This window comes from Chenopodium album, chromosome 8 (genome assembly GCF_948465745.1).
Source record: "Chenopodium album chromosome 8, dcCheAlbu1.1, whole genome shotgun sequence".
In the NCBI taxonomy this organism is placed as follows: domain Eukaryota; kingdom Viridiplantae; phylum Streptophyta; class Magnoliopsida; order Caryophyllales; family Amaranthaceae; genus Chenopodium; species Chenopodium album.
The window spans coordinates 33053884-33076922 of record NC_137841.1 but is presented as its reverse complement, the minus strand read 5'-3'; the positions used below and the strand labels follow the sequence as shown (position 1 = coordinate 33076922).

The 23039-nt window shown below is 42.1% G+C and overlaps 1 protein-coding gene and 1 non-coding gene across 2 annotated transcripts; both read left to right on the top strand.

Annotated features, from left to right (window-relative positions):
• The first annotated feature begins 222 nt into the window (after positions 1-222).
• Positions 223-328, top strand: LOC145557070 (small nucleolar RNA R71). The gene has a single exon (XR_014092146.1). It is a non-coding gene; the product is annotated as a small nucleolar RNA R71 (small nucleolar RNA).
• Positions 329-15870: 15542 nt separating this feature from the next.
• On the top strand, positions 15871-16254 carry LOC145642915 (uncharacterized). The gene has a single exon (XM_081694073.1). It carries the CDS (start codon positions 15871-15873, stop codon positions 16252-16254), a length of 384 nt encoding a protein of 127 aa, XP_081550199.1.
• The last annotated feature ends 6785 nt before the right edge of the window (positions 16255-23039 follow it).

Genomic DNA, 23039 nt, shown 5'->3' with positions numbered 1-23039 from the left:
CATTGATGTGGTCAACCGAATACATCGATACACCTCCTTTGCTTGTCAACTCTTTCTCCCCCTCTTGCCAATCCATGTAGTGTATGACCACATCTTCAATGACATCCACTACTTCATTCTCTGTTTTTTTTCATTATAGGGCCTCCGGCACCGGCATCCAAGCAAGACTTGCCTTGAGGACTCAATCCTCCATAGAAAATTTGAATGATTTGGTACGTTGGAATTACATGATGAGGACATTCTCTTTGGTACTCCTTGTACCTTTCCTACGCCTCATAAAGATTTTCGCTCGGCTTTTGCATGAAACCTTGAATGACGGCTCTCTTCTCGGCCGTCTTCTTTTGTGGATAGAAGCGGGATAGGAATTTCTTTGTAACCTCATCCCAAGTTGTCAAAGAACTAGGCTTCACCTCCTTATCTAACCATCCTGGAGCATGCCTAATAAGTGAGAAAGGAAAAGGCTTTAGGCGGATGAATTCTTGAGAAACCCCATTCACGTTGATTGTATTGCAATATTTCTTTAAGGTGGTTGAGAGGGCTCTCATGCTTAGCACCACTATATTGTCGCCTCTCAATCAAAGTAGTCATGTCAGGTCTTATCTCGATATCATTTGCAAGTATCGTAGGTAGAGCAATCCCACTCTCATACCTATAAGTGATGAGTGACATTTATGTCACTCTTAGGGAGTAGTTTTAGAGTCATTTTCGTGTTTATTTTATCTTATTTTCTTTTCTTTCTCTTGTTTTCTCTTTAATAAAGCTTCTTGTTTATTTTGGTAATTTTGTCGTGTTTTAGTTCTTTTCGTAGTTTTTATTAGAATTAGTCTATTTTCGTATTTTATTTGCTTTTGATTTGTTATATTTCGTTCTTTATTTTGATGAGTGGCATTTATGCCACTCTTTTATCCTTTTTCTCTAAGGATTCTCCCCTCGTTTGCACTTGTTTGGCCCTCTTTCTAAGCATTTTTACTTAGCTTTGCTTTCTCTTTTCTTTCTCCTTTATCCTCCCTTTTCTTAGTCTTCCCGCTTTGTTCTTATTGTGCTTTTCATGCTTATGCTTTGTAGGAACCATCGAGATTTTCAAGAGGAGGAAGCTAAGCTCAAAGGAAGCTAGAGGAAGCATGATTCAGAAGAGGTTCGGCCGAACCTCCTGATGGTGTGGCCGAACCAAGGTGTGGCCGAACCTGCTCAGTGGTTCGGCCGAACTTCGAGGCAGGGGCAAGATGAAAATTGGCATTTTTGCAGGAGTGGCCGAACCACAGAAGTTCGACCAGACCAGGATCAGGGAGGTTCGACCGAACTTACCCATGGTTCGGCCGAACCTACCCTGTAGTCCGGCCGAACCTACCCTGTAGTCCGGCCGAACCTTCCCATTTGTTCGGTCGGACCTCTCCTTTTCTCAGCTGACTTTATACGGACTATATAAGTCCCTTTTTTTAGAACGTTTTGGGGGGGGGGAAATAACTATCTATTCTTCTCTCTAATTAGTTTTAGGTTAGGTTAGGATTAGTCTTCTTTGGTAGAGAGAGAAAGTGAGGTTTTCTTCATTAATGAACTTGGATTTTGAAGAAGGAGCTTGTTCAATCCTTTGTAGACCTTCATCTTCAATTAATGAACAATTTCTTACTCTCTCTCCTCTATTTTTATTTGTTTATTTTGATTATTATTTTAGTTGTTGGTATTGCTTGTTGATCATGTTGATTCTTGATTATTTGTTGATTAATCTTGTTATTATCATGATTAGTGAGTAATTCCCCCATTAAGGGGATGGTTGTGGTGTAGTTGGACCTTGAGCATGTTCTAGGGTTTAGAATTGATTTATTTGTGATTAAAGTCTTTATATACTTGATATTCTTTAATCTTCTTGCAAGTGCACATTGTTGGTTGATTAAAGGTGAATCTTTGCTAACAAGAAACGGAAGTTGACTTAGTTAAGGTTCATTACTATCGATTGTTATTTAATAGTACCTCCTAGTATATGGTTCTAATGTGGAAACATAGAGGCTATGTTAGGAGAAGCCAATTGACCCCGGAAGGCGGCTAGATTGGATTCTTAATTTCGATATTCGAGCATGTTTAGTTCATAATTAATTCAATTTCTATGCCTTTGTTTATGTTCAAGTGAATGCTATACCTAAACCATTTCCCTTAATGTTTTATTTCTTGTTTTAGCATTTTTAGACTTTAGTTTATTTATCCCCTATTCTGGACTAGCTTAATTGTTGATAACATTTGGTGGTGTTTACCGTTCTCTGTGGTTCGACCCCTATGCTTGCCTTATACTCGTATTAGGTTTGTTTAGGTTGTATAAATTGTATTTGATCTAGGGATAGACAATTGACAACGCGTTTATTCCCCTGTCAATAAGCTCCCTGAACTCCTAGTTCCTTTAATGCCATTCTTGAATTTTCTCCCATGCTTAAATTGGCAATAGAGAACAACCACGTGTTATATACACACAATCTCAAAAGAAATTATTAGTAGCACGGCTACAAATGTAGCATAAAAGAAAGAAAATCTTTTTGTATTTTTCAAATAAATGGAATAGACTCAAGCAACAATAGTAATCACCATGCCTTCCCCGACAACAGCGCCATTTTTGACGCGGGGTGAACCTAGGTCGTTGGGGTCTAGATTTCCCGTCCAAAACAATATTTATTAAGCTAAACCAACCCGAGGTATAGGGTAACTTTAGTTGAATCCCAAGGGAAGGAGGGAGTGCTAAGGTTGATGCTAAGCTATTTCGAAAGATAGGGAGCGGGCTGGTTATACTAATGGGAATCAAATCAATTAAACAATTACAAGAAAGTATAAAGGATGCTAAGGGATCGGGAGTCACATGAACTCTTGATATACATGCTATTTGGAAAGGAAATCGATCAATTATACAACGCAAAGGAAAGCAAGAAATGCAATCAAAATCACTTAATAGGCTATTTCCTAGGGTCAAGCTAGATGTCTCTACAAATGACTACATTAGGAAAATCACAAATTAAGCTCAATCGATAATATAGATTCCAAATCAATTTATTGTGTCATTGAAACCTAATATGCAATCAATCACGATAGTTGAGGTTGATCAATCCTCAAGTTATCAAACACATGCACAAATTTCAATAACCAATTTAATCACAATGATGATTAATCAAATTATCCCAATTAATCATGAAATATCACATGTTCATGCTTCACCCTACCCTTAACAAGGAAACTACTAAGTACTCATTGCAAATTAAAACAAGAAAGCTAAAAATTAGAAAAACTATATATAGTAAAACTTATCAAAATCTAATTAACCAAACAACAAGTAATTCAACTCAAATTAAAAAATCAAAAATAAAATTACATTAAAGGTAAATAATTCTTACAACACCTTGATCAAAATCATAGAAGTAGAATATTTGAAATACTATTCATCAACATCATCAAGTTTCTTTCTCTAAAAATTCAAGAACAATCATCCAATATCTAGAGCTTCTCTCTCTAAAATTTCATCAACAATTCTAATCTAATCTAATTTCTAATTAATTCTCTCTCTAAAAATTAGAAAAACTATATATAGTAAAACTAATTAATTAAAGGGAAGTTAGTTAGACGTTCTAAAAATGACCTCAAAGAGCGCGACCCCTCACAATCGTGCGCAACCAGTACAAAAAGGGTACGGAGCAAGGAGAAGGAAGGGGCGCGTCCACTCCTCTCTCGTGCACCCCCACGCAGCTGGAGCAGGGAAGATCCCTTTGTGAGGCCGAACTTGTCCTCGCGAGCTCCGGATGAGCCATGATGCAATAGGCAGTAAGTTTAGCACTTCTTACTGGGTTCGACACCACTCTTTCATGCACTTACGGCATAAGGCGAAACTTAAATGACCAAGCTCTTCAACTCCTTTTCTCCTGGGCTTCAAATGGAGAAACGGGACCTCTCTCTTGACTTGAAAACTCTGAGGAGGGAACATTTAAGATTCTCGAATATCACCAACTTCCTATAAACAAAGAAAATCAAACAAGTAAAGAAGAAAATGCAAAATATACTAGAAAAGCAAGAAAATAAGAAAACTTCTAAGGCAATAGCAAAGTAAAGAAATGTAAGTAAAACCGTGCAAAATCATCCTAAAAGAAGCCAAATGAGTTCCATAAATGACACTTATCACTCGACAGAGCTCGGGAACCCTAGGGTCGAGGATCCCTATATTTTCTCCATGGATATCATCCCTAGAGGGAAAGTTGAGGGGATCCAGCTATAAGAGTAACAGGCTAATAAAAGAAGGTTTGTGAGGTTCTAACTGTAGTGAAATGAAGGGTCTTTCTTAAAGTTCACTATGGTTGGAGGAAGACAGGCGGGAACGAGCGGAGTGAGAGCAAAGCATGTTTCAGTGATAGGTTGTCTTCATAGTGCCATTTCCATCTTTTTCATGGGAAGATATTCTTAGTTGCTTTACTTCCTCTTTCGCTTTGTTTTCCAGCCTTCAAGGGACTTGGTGGCCCGACCTCCTCTCTTATTTATTCTTCTTAAAGTCTGATGAGTGTCATTTATGGCACTCATAGGGTAGTGTTTTAGGATATTTTCACCTTATTTTTCATGCTTTTCTTTTATCATTTTGGTCATTTCTCCTTTAGTTCCTCTATTTCTTCTTTCTTCGTGTTTTACTTTCCTTTATGTGCTTTTCCTCGTGTTTTCCTTTTATATTGCTCTTTTTCTCTTCTATTTCCTCTCTTTGGTTTCTTTTGTAGGTTCCTAAGGACTTAGCTTTGCGAAGGATTCAAGAGGAGCAAAAAGAGCCAAGCAAAGGAGTTTCAATCCTCATGGAGAGGGCTTTGAGAGGCTGCTCCGCTTCTTCTCATGGCCGCAGGCGCGGGACCTAAGGGTCGCGGGCGCGGGTTATGTGTACCATTTTGGTGATTTTGGGCAGGAACTCTGCGCGCCCTGGCCGTGGTCTAGCCGCGGACGCGGAAGATCTAGAGAGGTCGCTTTAGAATAGAGAGATCGCGGCCCCTGCTTCGCCTGGTACAGGGCATCTGCTGCGCCCTGAGCCGCAGGCACGGGTGGCAGTGCCGCGGGCGCGGGTTTTGCACAGATTGCCCGCAGAGTCAGTTATGGGTTATGTACCCATTTCTGCGCGCCCGTGGAGTCTTCTTGGAGAGGGCGCGGCCGATCAGTTTTTCTTCTTTGCCTATATATACTCTTGTAAATCCTTTTGAAGGCCAACTTTTAGATAATATTTCATTTGCTTAGTTTTTAGAGAGAGAAACTAGAGAGAAGTTAGAGAGAAAGTAGAGATTATAATCTTTGGATTTGATTTGTAATTAAACATTGTTTCTTCAATCAAGTTTGGAATTCTTCTTCATATTAATCAAAGTTTGTGAGATTTCTTTCCTTTGAATTTACTTCAATTGCAATTTGCTTATATGCTTGAATGTTTTGTTTAGATTTTTATTTAGTTTTGAGAATTTGTTGATTGATTGTAATTTCTTTTGATTTAGTTTTAGATGAAAATGTTTGTGATTGAATTTGTTTTGGCTTTATATTTCACCATGATTAGTGAGTAGATTAGTTGCTAGGGAGAAGGGGAAGCATGCTTGATTGATGATTTTTCCTAGTTGATGATCCTTGATTGATTTATTGTTGCAATTAAATTGGTTGACATAGTTGTGCATGTGATTAATTATACTAGGAGTGATCAACCTATAAGATTAATCTAGATTGCATTGCAAATTACAATGATACGAACAATTCATTTGGGAATTACTTTAATTGATTGAATTTGATTGTGATTCTCCTTGTTAATCATTCATAGTGAACCCTAGTTTGGTTTATAGGAGATAACCTTTGAATTCCTTTGATTGCAACTATTGTTTGTCCCTTGCAATGTTTGAATCAATTAGGTGATCTATCAATTAGCATGATTGTTAAGCTTGCATGTGGAACCTATATCCCTAGTGTTTAGCAATTTGATTGAATTCTCTATTCTTGTTATCCTAGTTACAATACTCAACCATTGACAATTCTTCGATTTAGCTTAACATTAGATTATAACATAGTTTCAATTCATTCCTTTGGGTTCGACCCTTAGCTTGCCTCTATACTCGTATAAGGTTTGTTAAGCGTTTACAAATTTAGGTTGACCAAGGGAGAATTAGATGACGACCTAGTTCCAGCCCTTGTCACATTCATGGGGTTGGGTTGGCTGGTTTAGGAAATAGAGCACTTTCGCTTTATAGTGCGGTTTCTTCTAACAGCTATCAAGGTGTGCCCTAACAAAAAAAAAGGATATAGGGGCAAAGCTGAGATGGTACAAAAGAAGTATGCTTGCCACGGGCAGACTTTATTGTCTAATGCGTCAGCATGATAAAGAGAAAACGCCCTAAGGCATGGAAGAATAACTACTTCCAAAAGAAATCTTTTGATGTTAGTAAAGCAAATTTTATAAAAGAAAAGATTTTCATTTACCTTTTGAAGTACTCATATATATCCTATAAATTTGATTTCACATTGGAAACTATTCTAGGAGAAGTTCAAATCCGTTTCGTTTGGATATTGATCGGTCTTGGTTTGACATGGTTTATGCGTTATTGCTTCCCGAAAGAGTTTATATTCCCATTAGCAAAACCCTTTTTTACCCTACCTTTGGACTCGTATTTTGTTCGTATACAATTAACGGAGGCCTTACCGACATATGTAGCAGCGTCTTCAATAGCATGCTCTTACTTTGTTTTTCCTTTTATAAGTCACCTAATTTGGTGCTTTTTGATCCCCAGTTGCTATGGAAAACTAAAGACGAAATTCAATCGTCATTTTAAGTGGTTTTTGCTTCTTTTTTTTCCTATTCTTAACTCTTTCCCGAGTAGTTCCCAATGTTTGGCACTTTCCATACTTCGTGGGTGCAACATCAACAAATTCGCTCATGATCAAGTTACAACTTAAGATCTATGACTATATTATGTTAACTGTTCTCATTCATTCCATCGGTATGCTCTCCATGTACCTATAATTCTGATCCGTTTGCCAGAACATAGAGGTCTTTTTGTGGAAACCTTCACGAACAATCGTCATTTTTTTTATGGTTTTTCCTCTTCTCACGGCTGCTTCTTCCACACCTTTGTTTATCTAGTGCCAAATCGTTGCCTGTTTCCTTATTTAAAAGGTTTTCACAATGGTGATGCCTTTTTCAACTCTTACTCAAGTGAGCAATCCTAAGCCATGCCTTGGCTATTTATAAGGAAATCTTCCTTGTGAATTCTACTCATCGTTCAATGCGGGACTTTTTAACTAAATGATCCCACATGGAAAGATTGATGAATTCAACCCTTAGTTAAATAAACCAAGGAACAAGTAACAGGTGTCACATGGTTAGGTGAGGACCACTTTCTCACTTGGTCCCCAAGGCAACTCACATCCATTGTGAGTTAACCATGTATCACCCAACCTTGAGCCCCAAGCTGGGTTCGGTTGGGCCACTTCCTTTTGGCCCGTGTCCATGAATTGTCACCCAAGTCCACGGCCCTCTTTGCCACATGTCGTTGCCACCGTGGCGCGCTGCCAACGTGGCTTGCGACCACATGGCACGCTGCCACTTGGTGGCTGCAAACATGGCTGCTGCCACTTGGCGGTTGCCAACGTGGCTGCTACATGGCGCTGCCACGTGTACTACAACATGGCGTGCTGCCATGTGCGCAGCCACGTGGCACGCTCCTATTTAACGTGCTTCTCTATCCTTTCGCATGGCTAGGATTTTACTTGTTACTTGAAGCATTTTCCCGTCTCGCCAAATCCTAAATTTTGGCTCGACATTTGAGATTTGGTTCGGACGCTCGGTTTCGACGCTCCAAGCTCGAATTTTCGACGTCTAAATATTAATTACTCGGTTGACTCAAAAAATAACTTTTAAATTAATTCGTCGCTTCGGCTCGTTAGTTGGTTGGGTGTGACCCAAAGGGTTCAGTCAATATTAAGCTGTAATATTAATTATGTATTAATATTACTGATCGGAACTGGCCTCCACCTAAGCATTCTGATCAGTATACCTCACTGAATAATTATCTTTCTAATAATTTCCAAACCCCTATCGGAATAATATACTTGTTCGAAGGACACCATTCCTTTCAATCTCCCATTTGTCCTTTCGGACAAGTGAGCTTTTAGTGTAAATCCCTTTTTCGACGTCGCTTAATGCCTCTTCATGAACTATAAGGTATGATTTATTCGTCATCCCTATTGCGTCCAGAAGTGTTTCTCTAAATCCGAGTTCAACTATCAATAAACAGATGATTTCTAAAATCCATCTGAGCACGGCTATGCATTTTACACTTTCGCTCTTCGAGAGGCCTTGTTAACAACAAAGACATCTTCCCCTATTTTTAATAGGAGGACAATTCCAGTCTTTTAATGTAGCTTCTCAACTAAGAGGACCTAGCCGCCCGAGTGTTGCCGTTATAATCCCCTATTACGGAAGATGTAGGGAATATTTCAAGCTTTACCCCAAACTTGAACCCCACTGTGATCATACACTTAAGCATGGTGGCGTCCAAAGGGAAGGAAGCTAGAGAAAAAGAGTCGCCAACAAGTTTTAGGAACTTGTAAACCGTTCACAGGGTGAAGGTTACACCCCTTAACGATCAAGGATATCGTTAACTGCAATAGCCCCAAGACTAGAAGTTCGGGGATGAAGGTACAAATCCAATCTAAAAGAGAAAGAACCTGCCCTAATAATAGGCCTCTACTTTATTCTTCTCGTATTCATGTGCGCTTTATGACTAACATGCTATAAATAGGTTTACCCTAAACCTATTTAATCTGTGTTGGTTTAATATTAATGCTCAAACAAAACTGTTATTTGTGACCACTTGAATTATAATCAAATTAACCCTAAACAAGATTATTAATTATCTTATTAAGCGTGATTACAAGTACAAAATTCCCTTTAAACATGCATAAAAGGCGTGATCAAGCAATAACAATAGAATAAATCAAGCAACATAATAACAATTATAACAATAATCATAATCATAATAATTATAATCAATAATCATCATGTTAAAGCATAATAATAGCAAGATCCTAGGCATGATACTAACAAGATTGATAACAAACCATAGCAAGTCACTAAACAATAAAGATAAAAGCTTTAACCCTAACATGATACTAACAAGAATATTAAGAAGAGAATAGGAAGCATCGCAGGAATCACAATTGTCATATTTGATATTAGAAATTATAGTTGTAACCCTAAACATGATACTAGGAAGATCAAAACGCCTTAACATGATAATAGGAATCAATAAAAACATCCTAACATGATACTAGGAATCATAACAACCTAGACATGATTTCTTTATCATAATATCAATAAATCAATTAAAGCACTTACTTGGATGCCTCGTATCTCTTTCTAATAACAAAATACACACGTTAGTAACTTCAAGGAAAAAAAAAAACAAACAATTAAATTAGATAATTAAAATAGAGATTTGGGACCAAACCCTCAGAAATTAAAACCTTTCACGTCTAGGGCGAAGGCAACTTCGAACTTGGTTAGGTGTTTCTAAATCTTGTGAATGCGGAATTTTGTTGTAAAAAGCTAATTTAGAAAAGATAGAGAGAGTATCAAGAATTTCTTGATGAGAATTGGTGAGAGAGAGAATTGAGAATTGATGATGGAAAACGAAGGTTTTAGGAGGCTATTTATAGAGAAAATCAGCTGGATACGATAAAAACAAGTTAGAGTTTCGAAAAGAATAAAACACGACCGCTGTCGCCAATAACGTGCCTGTCGCCAAATACTAGAGCTGTCACCAAACGCTAGGCCCAACGCCAGACGCTGCACTCTGTCGCCAGGTGACAAAGCTGTCGTATGGCGCTGCAAATCAGTTTTCCACGCGTTTTCTTATTTTGATAAAATTTAAGCGTACAAGAGGGCAAAACTGTATTTTCCTTTAAAACACTTATTTTATTTTGATTAAAACTCTTAAAAGTCAATTTATCAACGCTAATTAAATTAGGATTCAAAAGAACCTTCTAGAAGAATCTAGAAGACTAGCTATAATCAATTCTAATCGCATTAGGAATGATAAATCAATATTAGGCCCTCCTCTAGATCATTGGGCTTCATATAAATATCAAACCGGGCCCAGTTTAGTAATTTGGTCATAACTTCCTCATTATTCATCGGAATTGGGCTTATAATATATCGTTGGAAAGCTCTTTTCAAACCCGACCCAAATACACCATTATTGGACCCGTGCTATGGACCAAACAAAATTGGATTGGATGTTTTCTTAAAATAGGTTTTCAAAAACAGAGAGAAAAAAAAGAAATAGAAACTAACCACAACACTAGACTTTCCACACTTTCACTTCATTCGATTATGATTCGACGTGAAAGGTACTCATCACTGGGTTTGGTTTTTGGGAGACACAAATGGGTGTCTACAGCAGACGTTTGACAATCATCAAAGCGGGATAGTACTCAAATAAGAATGCTCACAATACTCATGGTTGAGGAAAAAGGTTCTGATAGCAATAATGAGAAGTATACTTATGACGATTTTTAATCTCTTAAAATAATCTCATAGGTTGATCCAGTATGGTTCTAAACCAATACCTGTGTAAATTATTTATGACGATCATGTCTTTGTAGTATAAGAAACGGTTCTCTAAATCAAACTACACCCTAATCTCAAATAGTCATTAATCATTCATCGCTTAAATGACCTCGATTAGGGATACTTTTCGATTATAATATTCAATGTTCACTTAATAGGTGTTTCCTTATCCAAGACAGTTTTCTTGCTACCCCATTTTGAATATTCTCAAAAGCGAATGGACTCGATATTTAATTCTAAACCACAATTAAATAGCAAAGGGAGTGATAAAATTGCATGAAATTTTAAATTATTCCAAAACCTTAATGGTTCATCTTATGATAAATGGTTTTTCCAAATGTTTTAAGAGTAACACTCTTTATAAACCATTTATAGAAATCACACCCATATCTAATATGCTTGATTTCTTTCATGCAATTGTGAATGTTGTCGTTCACTTATTGCATAGGTTTAGTTATAATTACGTTGCTAATCGTAGCATCTTCATTACTGATCACCTTCATAATAAGATGATAAAACTTGAGAGTGCCATGGATTATATGTGATATAGGATTTATTGTCCAAGTGATGGCTCCCACTGATTTTCATGATTGAGATCTTCAACTTGACAACCTACAATCATTAATGTTCAACAACGAATTTTCAATAGAACATCTTCTTTATTATCTCCGGTACTTTGGATGTTCTTGGCCATAATCTAACAATCTATTACATAGATTCAGGTTGATTGGTACTACATACATACTTCACATTCTCTAAGCAAGTAAGTCGTGTGACGATTCCATATCGTAGCATACATGATGGATTTAATTGTAGAATAATTTTCAATCTTTTCCACCTATGTTACACTTTAGCTCATCTAATTTAACAGAGTCTTGCTAAACTGTTTGCTATGTGATATGGTTGAAAGTCTCTACTAGAGTCTTTCTTGATTGACTTAGTATTTAACCTAGCTCACACTCAATTCAAACATTTACTTAGTTTTATACATACGGGTCGAAAGTCTTTTAAAGTCCTTCACTTCCTCTTTAACATGGTAAATTCCTTTACACGTTCAAACATTTTATTAAGTCTATACAATAGATCTTAATACCCAATATGTACTAAGTTTCATCTTTTGCTTGGTCCATTGTTGAAAATACTTTCAAATCTAAGCATTTAGTATTTGACAGTTATTTCACAATAGAGTTTGTAAACTTTTCGTTGGACCTTTATATAATTTACTTTTGCTCCCACTAAACTTCTTATTCATAAGAATTTCTATGTTTTTCCATAAGCCAATCCTCTTATTAACTTCATGAGAAAACACGTTCCAATTCCTGTATGCAATGCTTCCTTTAATCCCATAATGGATTCCTTGAGCTTGCTTTCAAATCTAGCATTTATTTAGATTTTCAAAACCCTTAGACTATTTGAAAGTCACTTCCAAAATCCTATTTTTAGAAGGCGGTTTTGGTATCTATTTTTCCATATTTAATATGTGCAATTTTGCTAAAACAATCACGAAAAGACTTTAGCATTCCGATTGGTGAATAGGTTTTTATTAAAATCAACCTCGTGAATTTAATTGTATCCTTTTCAACCAATCTAGCTATGTATGCATATATATATCTGATGCGTGCCATTTATGGCACTCTTAGGCTAGGTTTTCTTCTTATTTTTATGATCGCTTTTAGTCTTTTATGTTGTGTTTTTAGGGAATAATGCTTAATTTTCGTGTGTTAGTTTAGAGAAATGCATGCGTTTAATGGTTTTCTTATTATTTTATTCATTTCTCGGCTATTTCTCTCGTTTCTTTGTTCTTTGACTTGTTTTGTAGGTGTGTCGAGTTTCCCGGAATTTAATTATCAAGGAGGAAGCTCTAGCGCATTCAAGGAGATTGATGGAGCTAAGTTCGAGAATCCAAACATGCAATTCAATCTAGCTCCGCAAGCACAAGGACTTTGGAAGCAACGCTTTGGCTTGGAATGTTCAAGTGCTTGGAAGATAAAAGAGCTTCCCTTCTCACAAGCATCGCCTCGAGTGCATCAATGATAGGGATGCTCAGGAGCGCAGAGATTGATCAAGCAAGCGAAGGAAGCAAGGCCACGAGCACCAAGCAGGGGTGCGTGCGCGGCATAGTTGTGCGTGCGCGCAGACCCAGCTGGCCCTCGCAGCTTGGGTGGTGCATGCGCACAGATCTTCTGTGGCCTGTTGTGCGTGCGCACGGTAGGCCTTGTTTCCACTCGATCATTTTATTATAAATTGGCCTTGTAATTTCTATTTTAGAGGATGATTTTTTAGAATAGTTTTGGAGACTTTATCTCTCATATTTTAGGTTAAATTGAGAGCTTCTCTCTCTAGTATTTAGGGATAGTTTAGGAGTAGTTTTAGAGAGAGAAAGTGAGGGATTTCAATGGTGGTTTAAGAGATTGAAGATCCAATGGTTACAATTGTATTGAAGATCTTCTTAATCAATCAATGAGCATTTCTCACTCATCTTTATTGCTTTGTTCAATTTCATGTTTGTTTGGTTTAATTCTTCGTAGTATAATTGTTCTTGATATTTTGTTGATTCTTGATTTCTTTAGTTGTTTGTTGATAAAGTTATCTGCAAAACGTCGTGCCCTAGTCCCTAGGTCATCAAACCTAGGGAGGGCACACTTCCCCAAAAGACCCTATAAATATGGTCTATTCCCTCATTTATGGGGGACGACAAATGAACATTTATTACAGACCTATCGTTCTCGAGAAACAGACAGCACAATACCCGAGCTTAGATTCCGAGCAGATAACTTTATTTTCGCACGTTAAAAATATAATGGTTGGTGTAGGGGATAGCTCCTACTGAGCTATTCCTTCCAGCTGGGCTCATATAAGAAGAATGTTCCTACAAGCAAACAGTCGGCATGAGTGACCTCATACAACCTCTTGAGGGGCTAGTTGTATAGGATAGCTCCCGCTGAACTATCGCCCAGCCCCCTGGGTGCGCACTCACTGCCAAGAAAGCAATTAAAGGAGGGCTCACTAGCCTGGCAGAGTCAGCCCGCAGGGCTGACTAGGCTGAACTCTCCAAAAAGGAGATGGTACGCCTATAAATAGAGGGTAAAGTACAACGGAAAGAGGGTAAGACAATTAAGTCATTATACTTTCTACATCTCTCTAAGTACACTTTCTCTCTCTAAACACTCTCTAACTTAAGCTTCGGAGGGGGGTTCCTCGAGCCACCCCCGAGGGCAGTTTACGTGTGCTACCTTGTGTAGGTAGTTGACGGGACCCAGTTCGCCCAGCAGAACCCTTGGATTCGCACCTGGAACAATTGGCGCTAGAAGGAGGGGTCGGATCATCTAACATGAGGTTCACCAATTGAGCTAGGGACTAGTTAACTAACCACCATGGCCGGAGAAGAAACTGTGCAGACACCCATGTCCAAAACTAATGAGACCAGCCAAACACCGCAAAAAACACCCCCAGTAACCGTCGATCCAAAAGGATCCGCCGAAAACTCCAAATCGACCATCTCGCAGAAATCCAACCCCATCGGATCGACATCAGCTGCTGCTAAAGGGGCGTCGAAACCAGTCGGCCCGGTGGGATCCAGCTCCATTTTCAAATACGGAATGCCATTAACAGGCGCGAACAATGAACTCACTGTTTCAGCACCCACAGCTCAGAAGCAGCAGCCCGTAAATATGCCAGCCATTATGCAGAACCTCTCTAAGTGTAGTAAGGAGCAGCTGGCTGCAATGACTGCGGTCCTCACCAATATGGGTAAGGGGGCAAGTCCGTCACCGACAACGGCAGCTACGGAGCCCGTAGCAAAAAAGCCGGCGTCCTCGACCCTCACCCCTTAGTAGAAAGAGCTCATTCAGCTGAGGAAGAAGGTGTTGGAGCTGGAAGCTCGTAACCTGAATCGAGAAAGGAGTGTGGAGGAAATAACCCCTGCCCGAATTAGCCCGGAGAAGCGAGTCCCACGTAGCAGGTCACCGACCTCAGAGCGAGGACCCAGCCCGGAGAAAGACAAACGAGCGCGAATCCAGGTTGTTCCAAATGATTCCCCATTTTGTCGGGAGATTTTGGAGGAACCAATGGAGAAAGTGAAGATTTCAAGCTGCAGATACAACGGAACCACAACACCCAAAAGCCACAATTCAGCTTTTGAGAACCATATGGTACTTTACAATATGACAGACTCAGTCTGGTGTAAAGCTTTCCTGCCGGCCCTGGCGGGGCTGGCAACGGAGTGGTATGGAGCCATTCCCAAATGTTCCGTATACTCGTATAGCCAGTTGAAGAGAATGTTCATGGAGCATTTCATAACCTTGGTAGACCGAACCAAGATGACAACCGAGCTGATGTCGTTGGTTCAAGGGAAAGACAAGCCCCTGAGGGAGTGCATCACCAGATTCAACAAGAAGGCAACAACCATCCCAAATATGAGCCAGGAGGTAACGCTACTAGCAATGCAGAGTGGCTTACTACCAAGATCACCCTTTAGAGAGTATATGGGACGTAAGAGCCTCAAAACACTTGCTGAAGTGCTGGGCAAAGCGCACGAGTTCATCAGAGCAGACGAGACTAACAAAGCAATCCTTGGTAGGAAAGCACCTGGTGACTCAGTTAAGGGGGCAAAGGTCACCCGAGCAGAGAACACACTCAGGGTGGACCAGCCGAGCAGGGCTGAGCAAAACCGCGGAGAAGCGGACAGAGCAGTAGGACTGAGAAGGTCAGACCCAAAGAGAGGGCCAAGGCTTGGAAGGTTTGACCAATATACCCCATTAACCCATTCCAGGTCTCATATATTCAGCGTGAACAAAGCTGATGACAAGTGGCAGAGACCTTCGAGGATGGTTCACAGAAATCGTGATACCAGCATGTGGTGTGACTTCCATAGAGATCATGGTCACACCACTGAAGAATGCACGCATTTGAAAAACAACAAAGAAGACTTGGTCAGGAGAGGGTACTTGAATCAGTTTATGCAGCGCGATGACCTTCCCAGAAGGAGGGATGAAGATAGAGCATGTTGCCCTAACCGCAGAGGAAGTCAGAGGGGCCCACCTGGAGACAGGGACGTAGATGGCAAGCCAGAAGGCAGGGTGTACGTTATCAGCGGGGGCCCAATACATGGGGGGACAGTCAACAGAGTGCGAGCTGACCTGCGGGCGATGATACATCAAATAGATGACAATGATAAGCGCAGATGGCCGCCTCTTCCCCCGTAGCCGCAGGCCACCTTTGACGAGTATGACCAGAAGGGCATAATTTACCCCCATGATGACCCGCTGGTGGTGACAATGAGAATCGCAAACTGGGAGATGGATAGAATACTGATAGACGGAGGTAGCTCAGCCAACATCATATACATTAGTGCGTTCAACGAGCTGAAGTTGGACAGAAAAGACCTGAAGAGGGTGAGCTACGAAATCACTGGGTTTAATGGATCAAGGCTTACCCCTGAGGGTATAATCGAACTCTCAGTTCGAGTAGGGGAAAGATCAAGAAGGCATGATGTCCAGGAAGTCCTCGTGATAAACTCCCCTTCACCCTACAATGTGATCATGGGAAGACCACTCATCCACAAAATAGGCGGAGTGGTATCTACCTATCACCTTGCGATGGCTTACACAACTAATGAGGGACGGTCAGCAAAGCTCCGGGGAAGTCAAAAGACAGCCTAGCAATGTTACATAACCGCCCTAAAGTAGCCCGCAAGAACCAAACAGCAGCCTGGTTCAGAGAGAAGGCCCACTGAGCAACCTGAGAGGAAGTCGAGGAAAAGGAAGCGTGAAGAATATCACAGGGAAAAGGATAAACAGAAGCTGCAATGGAAAACTTTGAGCCCGCAAAAGAGGAAATGGCCAGGCCACTTCCCAGTGGGGAGCACGTCATAGTCGAGCTCACAGAAGGTGACCCCTCAAGGACAGTGAAAATCGGGAAAGACATTGATCCAGGAGTAGGAGTACACCTCATAGAGCTACTGAGGAAGAACAAAGACGTTTTCGCATTTTCCGCAAATGAGATGCCCGGAATTGACCCAGCAGTTATGGTACACAAGCTGAATGTAAAGGAGGATATTAAGCCAGTACGGCAGAAAAAGCGAAGCTTCTCCACGGAGAAAAACCAAGCAATCTAGGAGGAGGTGGAGAAGGTCCTGGAAGTAGGATTCATTGAACCTTGTGACTACCTAGAGTGGTTAGCCAACGTGGTCATGGTAAAGAAAGCAAATGGCCAGTGGAGAATGTGTGTTGATTGCACAGATCTTAATAAGGCCTGCCCGAAGGACTATTACCCGCTACCGCGGGTAGATCAGCTGGTAAACTCATCCAGCAGATACGCCCTGCTAAGCTTCATGGACGCCTTTTAAGGGTACCATCGGATCAGCCTGCATGAGCCAGACATGCAGAAAACCGCATTCATCACTGAAGGGGGAGTGTATAATTACATAGCTATGCCCTTCAGGCTGAAGAATGCTGGGGCAACTTTTCAGAAGGCAATGGAAAGAGTATTCCTCCACCAGAAGGGTAGGAATGTTGAAGTATATGTTGACGACTCAATTGTTAAGAGCGTCACGCAGGCTGGACATATCATGGATCTGGAGGAAACATTTGCCACCCTGAACAAATATAAAATTAAACTCAACCCGAAGAAATGTGTCTTTGGGGTGAGCTCGGGAAAGTTCTTAGGTTTTCTGATCAGCGAGAGAGGGATAGATGCCAATCCAGAAAAGGTCGAAGCAGTCCTTAGCCTGCCTGAGCCTAAGTGCATCAAGGATATCATGCGGTTGACAGGCAGAATGGTCGCGCTGACCAGGTTCATCAGCAAGCTAGCGGATAAGGCCCTGCCGTTCTATCAGCTATTGAAAGGGAACAGAGAATTTAAGTGGGGGGCTAAAGAAAGAGAAGCCTTTGAGGGCATTAAGGAGCATCTGACTAAGCTCCCAACAATGATCAGTCCGAAGCTGAGGGAAAAGCTGCAGCTGTACATCTCTGCGTCAATACAAACAATCGCAGCCGTTTTGCTGGTAGAAAGACAAAAAACAACAAAGGCCAATATTCTTCGTGAGCCACATGCTGACCGAGGCAGAGCAAAGGTACCCATTGGTAGAGAAGCTAGCCTTCGTAGTGGTCACAGCAGCAAGGAAGTGAAAGCCATATTTTGACGCGCATGTTATAAAAGTCCTCACAAACCACCTGCTGGAGAAAGCATTACAAAAAATGGATGCATCGAGCAGACTCTTAAAATGGGCAATTGAACTTTCTGAGTACTAATTCGAGGTCAAGCCTAGAGCAGCCATAAAGGCATAAGCTTTAGCAGACTTCATAGTGGAAGCTTCCTATGAGGAGAAAGAAGATGATGTTGGGGTCTGGAAGGTGGAAGTTTATGGGTCCTCGGCCCAAACGGGGAGTGGAGCAGGAGTCATAATCACATCTCCAGAAGGAAAAGTATTCGAGTATGCCATAAAGTTTAAGTTCAAAGCATCGAATGACGGAGCTGAGTACGAAGCGGCGCTGGCAGGCCTGCGTATGAGCCTCGCAGCCGGAGCCCGCAAAGTACACCTGTAAACTGCTTCTCAGCTTGTTGCTAGCCAACTGCAGGGGGCGTATGAGATAAGGGAAGCCACCATGCTGAAGTACGTAACCAAGGTAAAGGAACTGGCTGCCCAGCTAGTCCACTTCCAAATAGACTTGGTCCCCAGAGCAAGAAACTCCCAGGCCGACGCCTTGTGCAAGTTCGCCAGTTCCACTTTACAAAGCCTAACAAGGACAGTGATGGTTGAAGTACTAGAAGAAAGCAGCATTTGTGAAAAAATAGCAGGTAAACTGCATTGAAAGGTAGAGAGCCTGGTTCTCAGACATCGTGGCGTACAAAGTCCACGGCTCACTGCCCGACGACGAAGTACAGGCTAAGAAGGTAAACAAAGACGCCAACTGGTATGTAGTGATGAACGGGGAACTCAACAAAAAGGGCTTCTCAAAGCCGCTGCTGAGGTGTATTCCAGAGTGGGAGCAGGAGGGCATTATGGAAGAAGCCCACTCTGGAATATGCGCTAACCACATTGGTGGAAAAGCATTGGGTGTAGAGGTCCTCAGAAGGGGGGCATATTGGCCAACTCTCGCACAAGACGCACTAGCATATGTGAAAAAATGCGACAAGTGTCAAAAATATTCACCAGTCATAAATCAGCCAACAAACGATCTAACTCCAATCCTCAGCCCGATCACGTTTGCTTAGTGGGGAATGGACATATTGGAACCTTTCACCACTGGGTCAGCGGGCAGGAAGTATCTCTTTGTGGCGGTAGATTAATTTACAAAGTGGATAGAAGTCAAACCCACTAAGTACATAAAGGCAGCCCTAGTCAGGACATTCATAAGGAAAAGCGTCATCATTAGATTCGGGGTGCCACAGTGCATAGTCTTTGATCACGGATGTCAATTTGACTGTGATACCATAAAGGACTACTTGGGAGACTTGGGCACAAAGTATGCAAGTGCCTCAGTCTGCCACCCACAAAGCAATGATCAAGCAGAAGCAGCAAACAAGCTGATCCTGACAGCCATGGAGAAGAAGCTGGAGGAGTACAAAGGCTTGTGGGCAGACCTAGTCCCAGAGGTCTTGTGGGCAAACAAGACCGCTGAGAAGGAGTCAACCGGTAAGAGCCCTTTCACCCTAGCCTACACGGCTGAAGCAGTTGTCCCAGTGGAAGTACAAATCCCCAGCCTGAGGATACAACACTATGAGCAGTAAGGAAATGAAAAGCGTATGATGGAAGAGCTAGACTTCCTGCCAGAAGTAAGGCTGAAAGCAGCTCTCAAGTTGGCAGCCCAAAAGAGCAGGATTTCAAAAGCTTTCAACAAGAGGGTCAAGCATAGGGAGCTCCTGCCCGGAGACATGGTCCTTAGAAGGACAACAGCAATGGGAAGAGGAAATCAGCATGGAAAGCTATCTGCAAACTGGGAAGGCCCTCTCATCATTCACGAGCAAGTTGGACCAGGAGCATTCCTCCTTGCAGATCAAGAAGGTCAGGTCTTAAGAAACAGTTTCAATGCGGATGTGTTAAAGAAGTATTTTGTTTAAACAATCTAAAAAAACAATCATAGTTTTTTCAAGTCTGATAAACTTTTATTCAGTCCATGTTATGTTAATTAAGGCATTTGAGCCATTTTTATTAAATGAAATACAAGCCTCTACGTGAGGAGTATGTTGCGTAAATTTGTTTAATATGTTATGCCCAAGCATCATATGCTAACATGTAGAAGTCAAATAAAGACTATAACAAAGGGTTAGAGGTAAGAAGCACTCTAGCGCAAAGTGGTAAAGCAAACACATCCCTCCCTAAAACTTCACCTCACCTGCTCACAGTAAAACAGGGCACCACCTCGAGGAAGCCCGACACGTTCAGCTTGAGCAGGAGAAAAAAAGGGGAAATAGAAGAAGATGAGCTATGTAGGCAACACTAAGGCTCTCTTAGTCCCACTTAGCTCATCTCTTTGAGGGGGAGAGGAAAGGAGAAGACAACCAGACAATAAGCCCTTACGAAAAGAAGTATGTAGGCACAAAATGACAAAGTCGCAGCATAAACAAGCTGAACGACAAAAATAAGTCACAGCAAAACAAGCAGAATGACAACTCACAAAATGACAAAGTCGCAGCATAAACAAGTTGAACGACATAAATAAGTCACAGCAAAAGAAGCTTAATGACAACTCACAAAATAGCAAGTCGCAGCATAAGTAAGCTGATCGACACAAATAAGTCTCAGCAGGAAGGCCCAACCTACGAGGCCCCACCAAATGAAGCCCTTGTCCACCAGGAAAAGGAAACACTCAGCAGTTAAAGTTAGGTGAACAAAAATTCAAGTTAAGCCGGGCAGACCCAGCAACAAAAGACAAAGTACTCAGGAATTACATAGAGAAACATAATCTTTGGCAGCTATACACCCCAAAGATAGTAACAAAAACTACTAGGTTACAACAGATCTGGGTGAGGGAAACTCAGAGGAACCACTGGAGTAGGAGGGTGACAGCCGCCATAACCTTTATTGATCACCAGTCAAGGACTCCACTCCGATAGCTGCAGCAACGTCAGCGCAGAGAGGAACCTCCAAGTTCAGCACAGCCTGGTTGGGAATCTTGCAGCCTGCAGCACGAGGATGATCAGCAGGGAGGTTAAACAAGCCAGCCTCACCTGCAGCTTCAACCTTAGCCCAGAAACGCTGAAGCGAGCCTGCTGCTCCTCATCTTCACCATATAAGCTGCTAACGCACCGAGCCGCAGCCTCCCATCCACCATCATGGCGATCAGCCAATTGCTTAGCAAAAGCAGGAGAAAGCGCAAAAGATCTAAGAGCCTCTTTCCTAGCCGCTTCCAGCTTAACAGTATGCGCAGCTCGCAAATCTGCCATTCCCGCCTCCAACGCTTTCACCCTGGCCTGAGAGGTCCCCAACTGTTCCTCGCAGCTCTTCAACCTGGTTTGAGTGAGCTGAAATTATCTTAACTAGAGCTACAGGGCATCCGCCCTATCCCTTAGCGGAGTCGACTCACTAGCCATGGCATCCCTCTCTACCTAAGCTTGTTGGACCTCCAAATTCTTCTAAGAGAGAATTATGCCCTGATTCCGATACTCCTTCTCCACTGACAGCAGAGCATTGGATAAATCTCCCACAAACATAACCAGATGCAAGAAAAGCAGAGGAAGAGAAGGGTGAGCCAAAGAGAGAGTTAACAAAAGAAGTTAAAAAAATAAAATAAAAGTAAAATAAAGTAGTAGCCACAGAATAAGCAGAGAAGAAAAGAAAGGCTGAAACGAGAAAAAGAAAGACCGAAAGTAAAAACTAACCTTCTGCAGGTCATGGCAGGCCGTAGCAGCAGGGTTGCTGACTGAGCTACGCATAGAATCCGCAGGAAGACGAACCTCCTGAGTCAAACGGTACCCTAAGATACTGCCCTTCTAAGGGTCGTCCACAAACAAAGATTCGTCAGCCCTCACATTCATTAAGGGCCGAAAGGGAGCGTTCTCAGATCCAACTGGACAGAGTATGGGGCGAAGATGAACATCAATAGGAACCTTAACAAACTCAATAGCCCCAGTGGAACGAAAAGTCCCTCCAGTAGAAAGCGAGGTCGCATACAAGGGATTCTCAAAGGCATCGCTCAAGAACTGGTGAACGCAGCGGTTAAGTTCACTGGAGTTCTGAGTGTCTTCCCCACTAGCGTTCCCACCTGGAAGCCCAGTGTTGGCAGAGGCGGAGGCAAGAAGACCAGGAGAAGTGCGAGCCTTTTTTGCCTTTGGCTCATCTCCGGCAGGGGCAGAAGACACCGGATCGTCCTCCAAGTCAATCACTGGACGATCTTGCTGGTGAGAACCCCCTGCTCGGGAGAGCCCACCCTGTAAAGCGCTTCAGAGCCGCCCTCTTAGCCTGTAGGGATACGGCGGAAATCTAGGAATCTCCTTGATAGACTCATCAGGGAGCTGAAAATCAGCGGCTACAGCAGAAGGAACAGTAGTGTCCTTCGCAGCGGTGGTATCATCAATAGAAGAAGGAAAGAGCAGAACATACTCAATAGAAGAAACGGGTTTTTCACCCGCAGTAGTAGTCTCAATCCCCTCAGAGGGAAACTGGAGAACACTGTGAGCAAAATCATCGGCAATAGCCTTTAGTTCATCAGAAGCTTGGTCACGTTGCCTTTTGGCAGCAGAGGTCTGAGGTGCCACCTGGCCGGAAGCCGCGACAGACTGCTTCTCAGGGGAAGCAGCAGGCGCCACTAACGCCTCTGAATCTGAAGCCTCCTTTCGAGGAGCGGGGCGAGTCTCACGCCTACTCCCAACAGTAGAGGACAAAGGCTCAGGCTCAGCACGGCTGGACCCAGCACACTCTCTAGTAGTTGTTGTGCCAACAACAGCCCGCAGTTCAGCAGGAGCCAGGTGCACCTCACCCTTCAGAGAACCCGCCAACACCTCCAACGTATCAAAAGGCTGAGGAGGATACTCAGGAGTGGCGGTCAAAGGGTCCTTCCAATTATTAGCCAGCTCGAGCATACGCTTGTCCAACTGGTCATAGCCTAAAAAACAAAAAAGCAGAAAAGTTAAATAAGACGAGGAAGGAAAAGGAAAGGCAGAAGGCAGAAAAACTTACCAGACTCATGCGTACGGCACAAACGCATGGTAGAGAGTTGTTCATTGCCCACAATGTAAATGGAGTTGGGCAGCCAGACCTTGGGAAACTTGGAGTTACTAGTCCCCGCTCCCTGCAGAGCCTCAAAAGCTTCTATCTCACGGGCAGGCTCAGAGGGAGAAACTGTGACCCCGGCCATGTTGGTACGAATCTCTCTGAAGTTGCGTGGGGCAGCAAAGTTGGAAGGCACCCTCACCTAGAAGAACTTGCCAGTCCAGTCCCTAAAACGTCCAAGTTTTGGGTAGGACAAGACCCTACTCTTCTTAGGAGCAACATAGTACCACCCTG

What these genes read in the sequence shown, in the direction of transcription:
- LOC145642915 (XM_081694073.1), top strand. Translation starts at nt 15,871, where the DNA reads ATGAGAATCGCAAACTGGGAGATGGATAGAATACTGATAGACGGAGGT.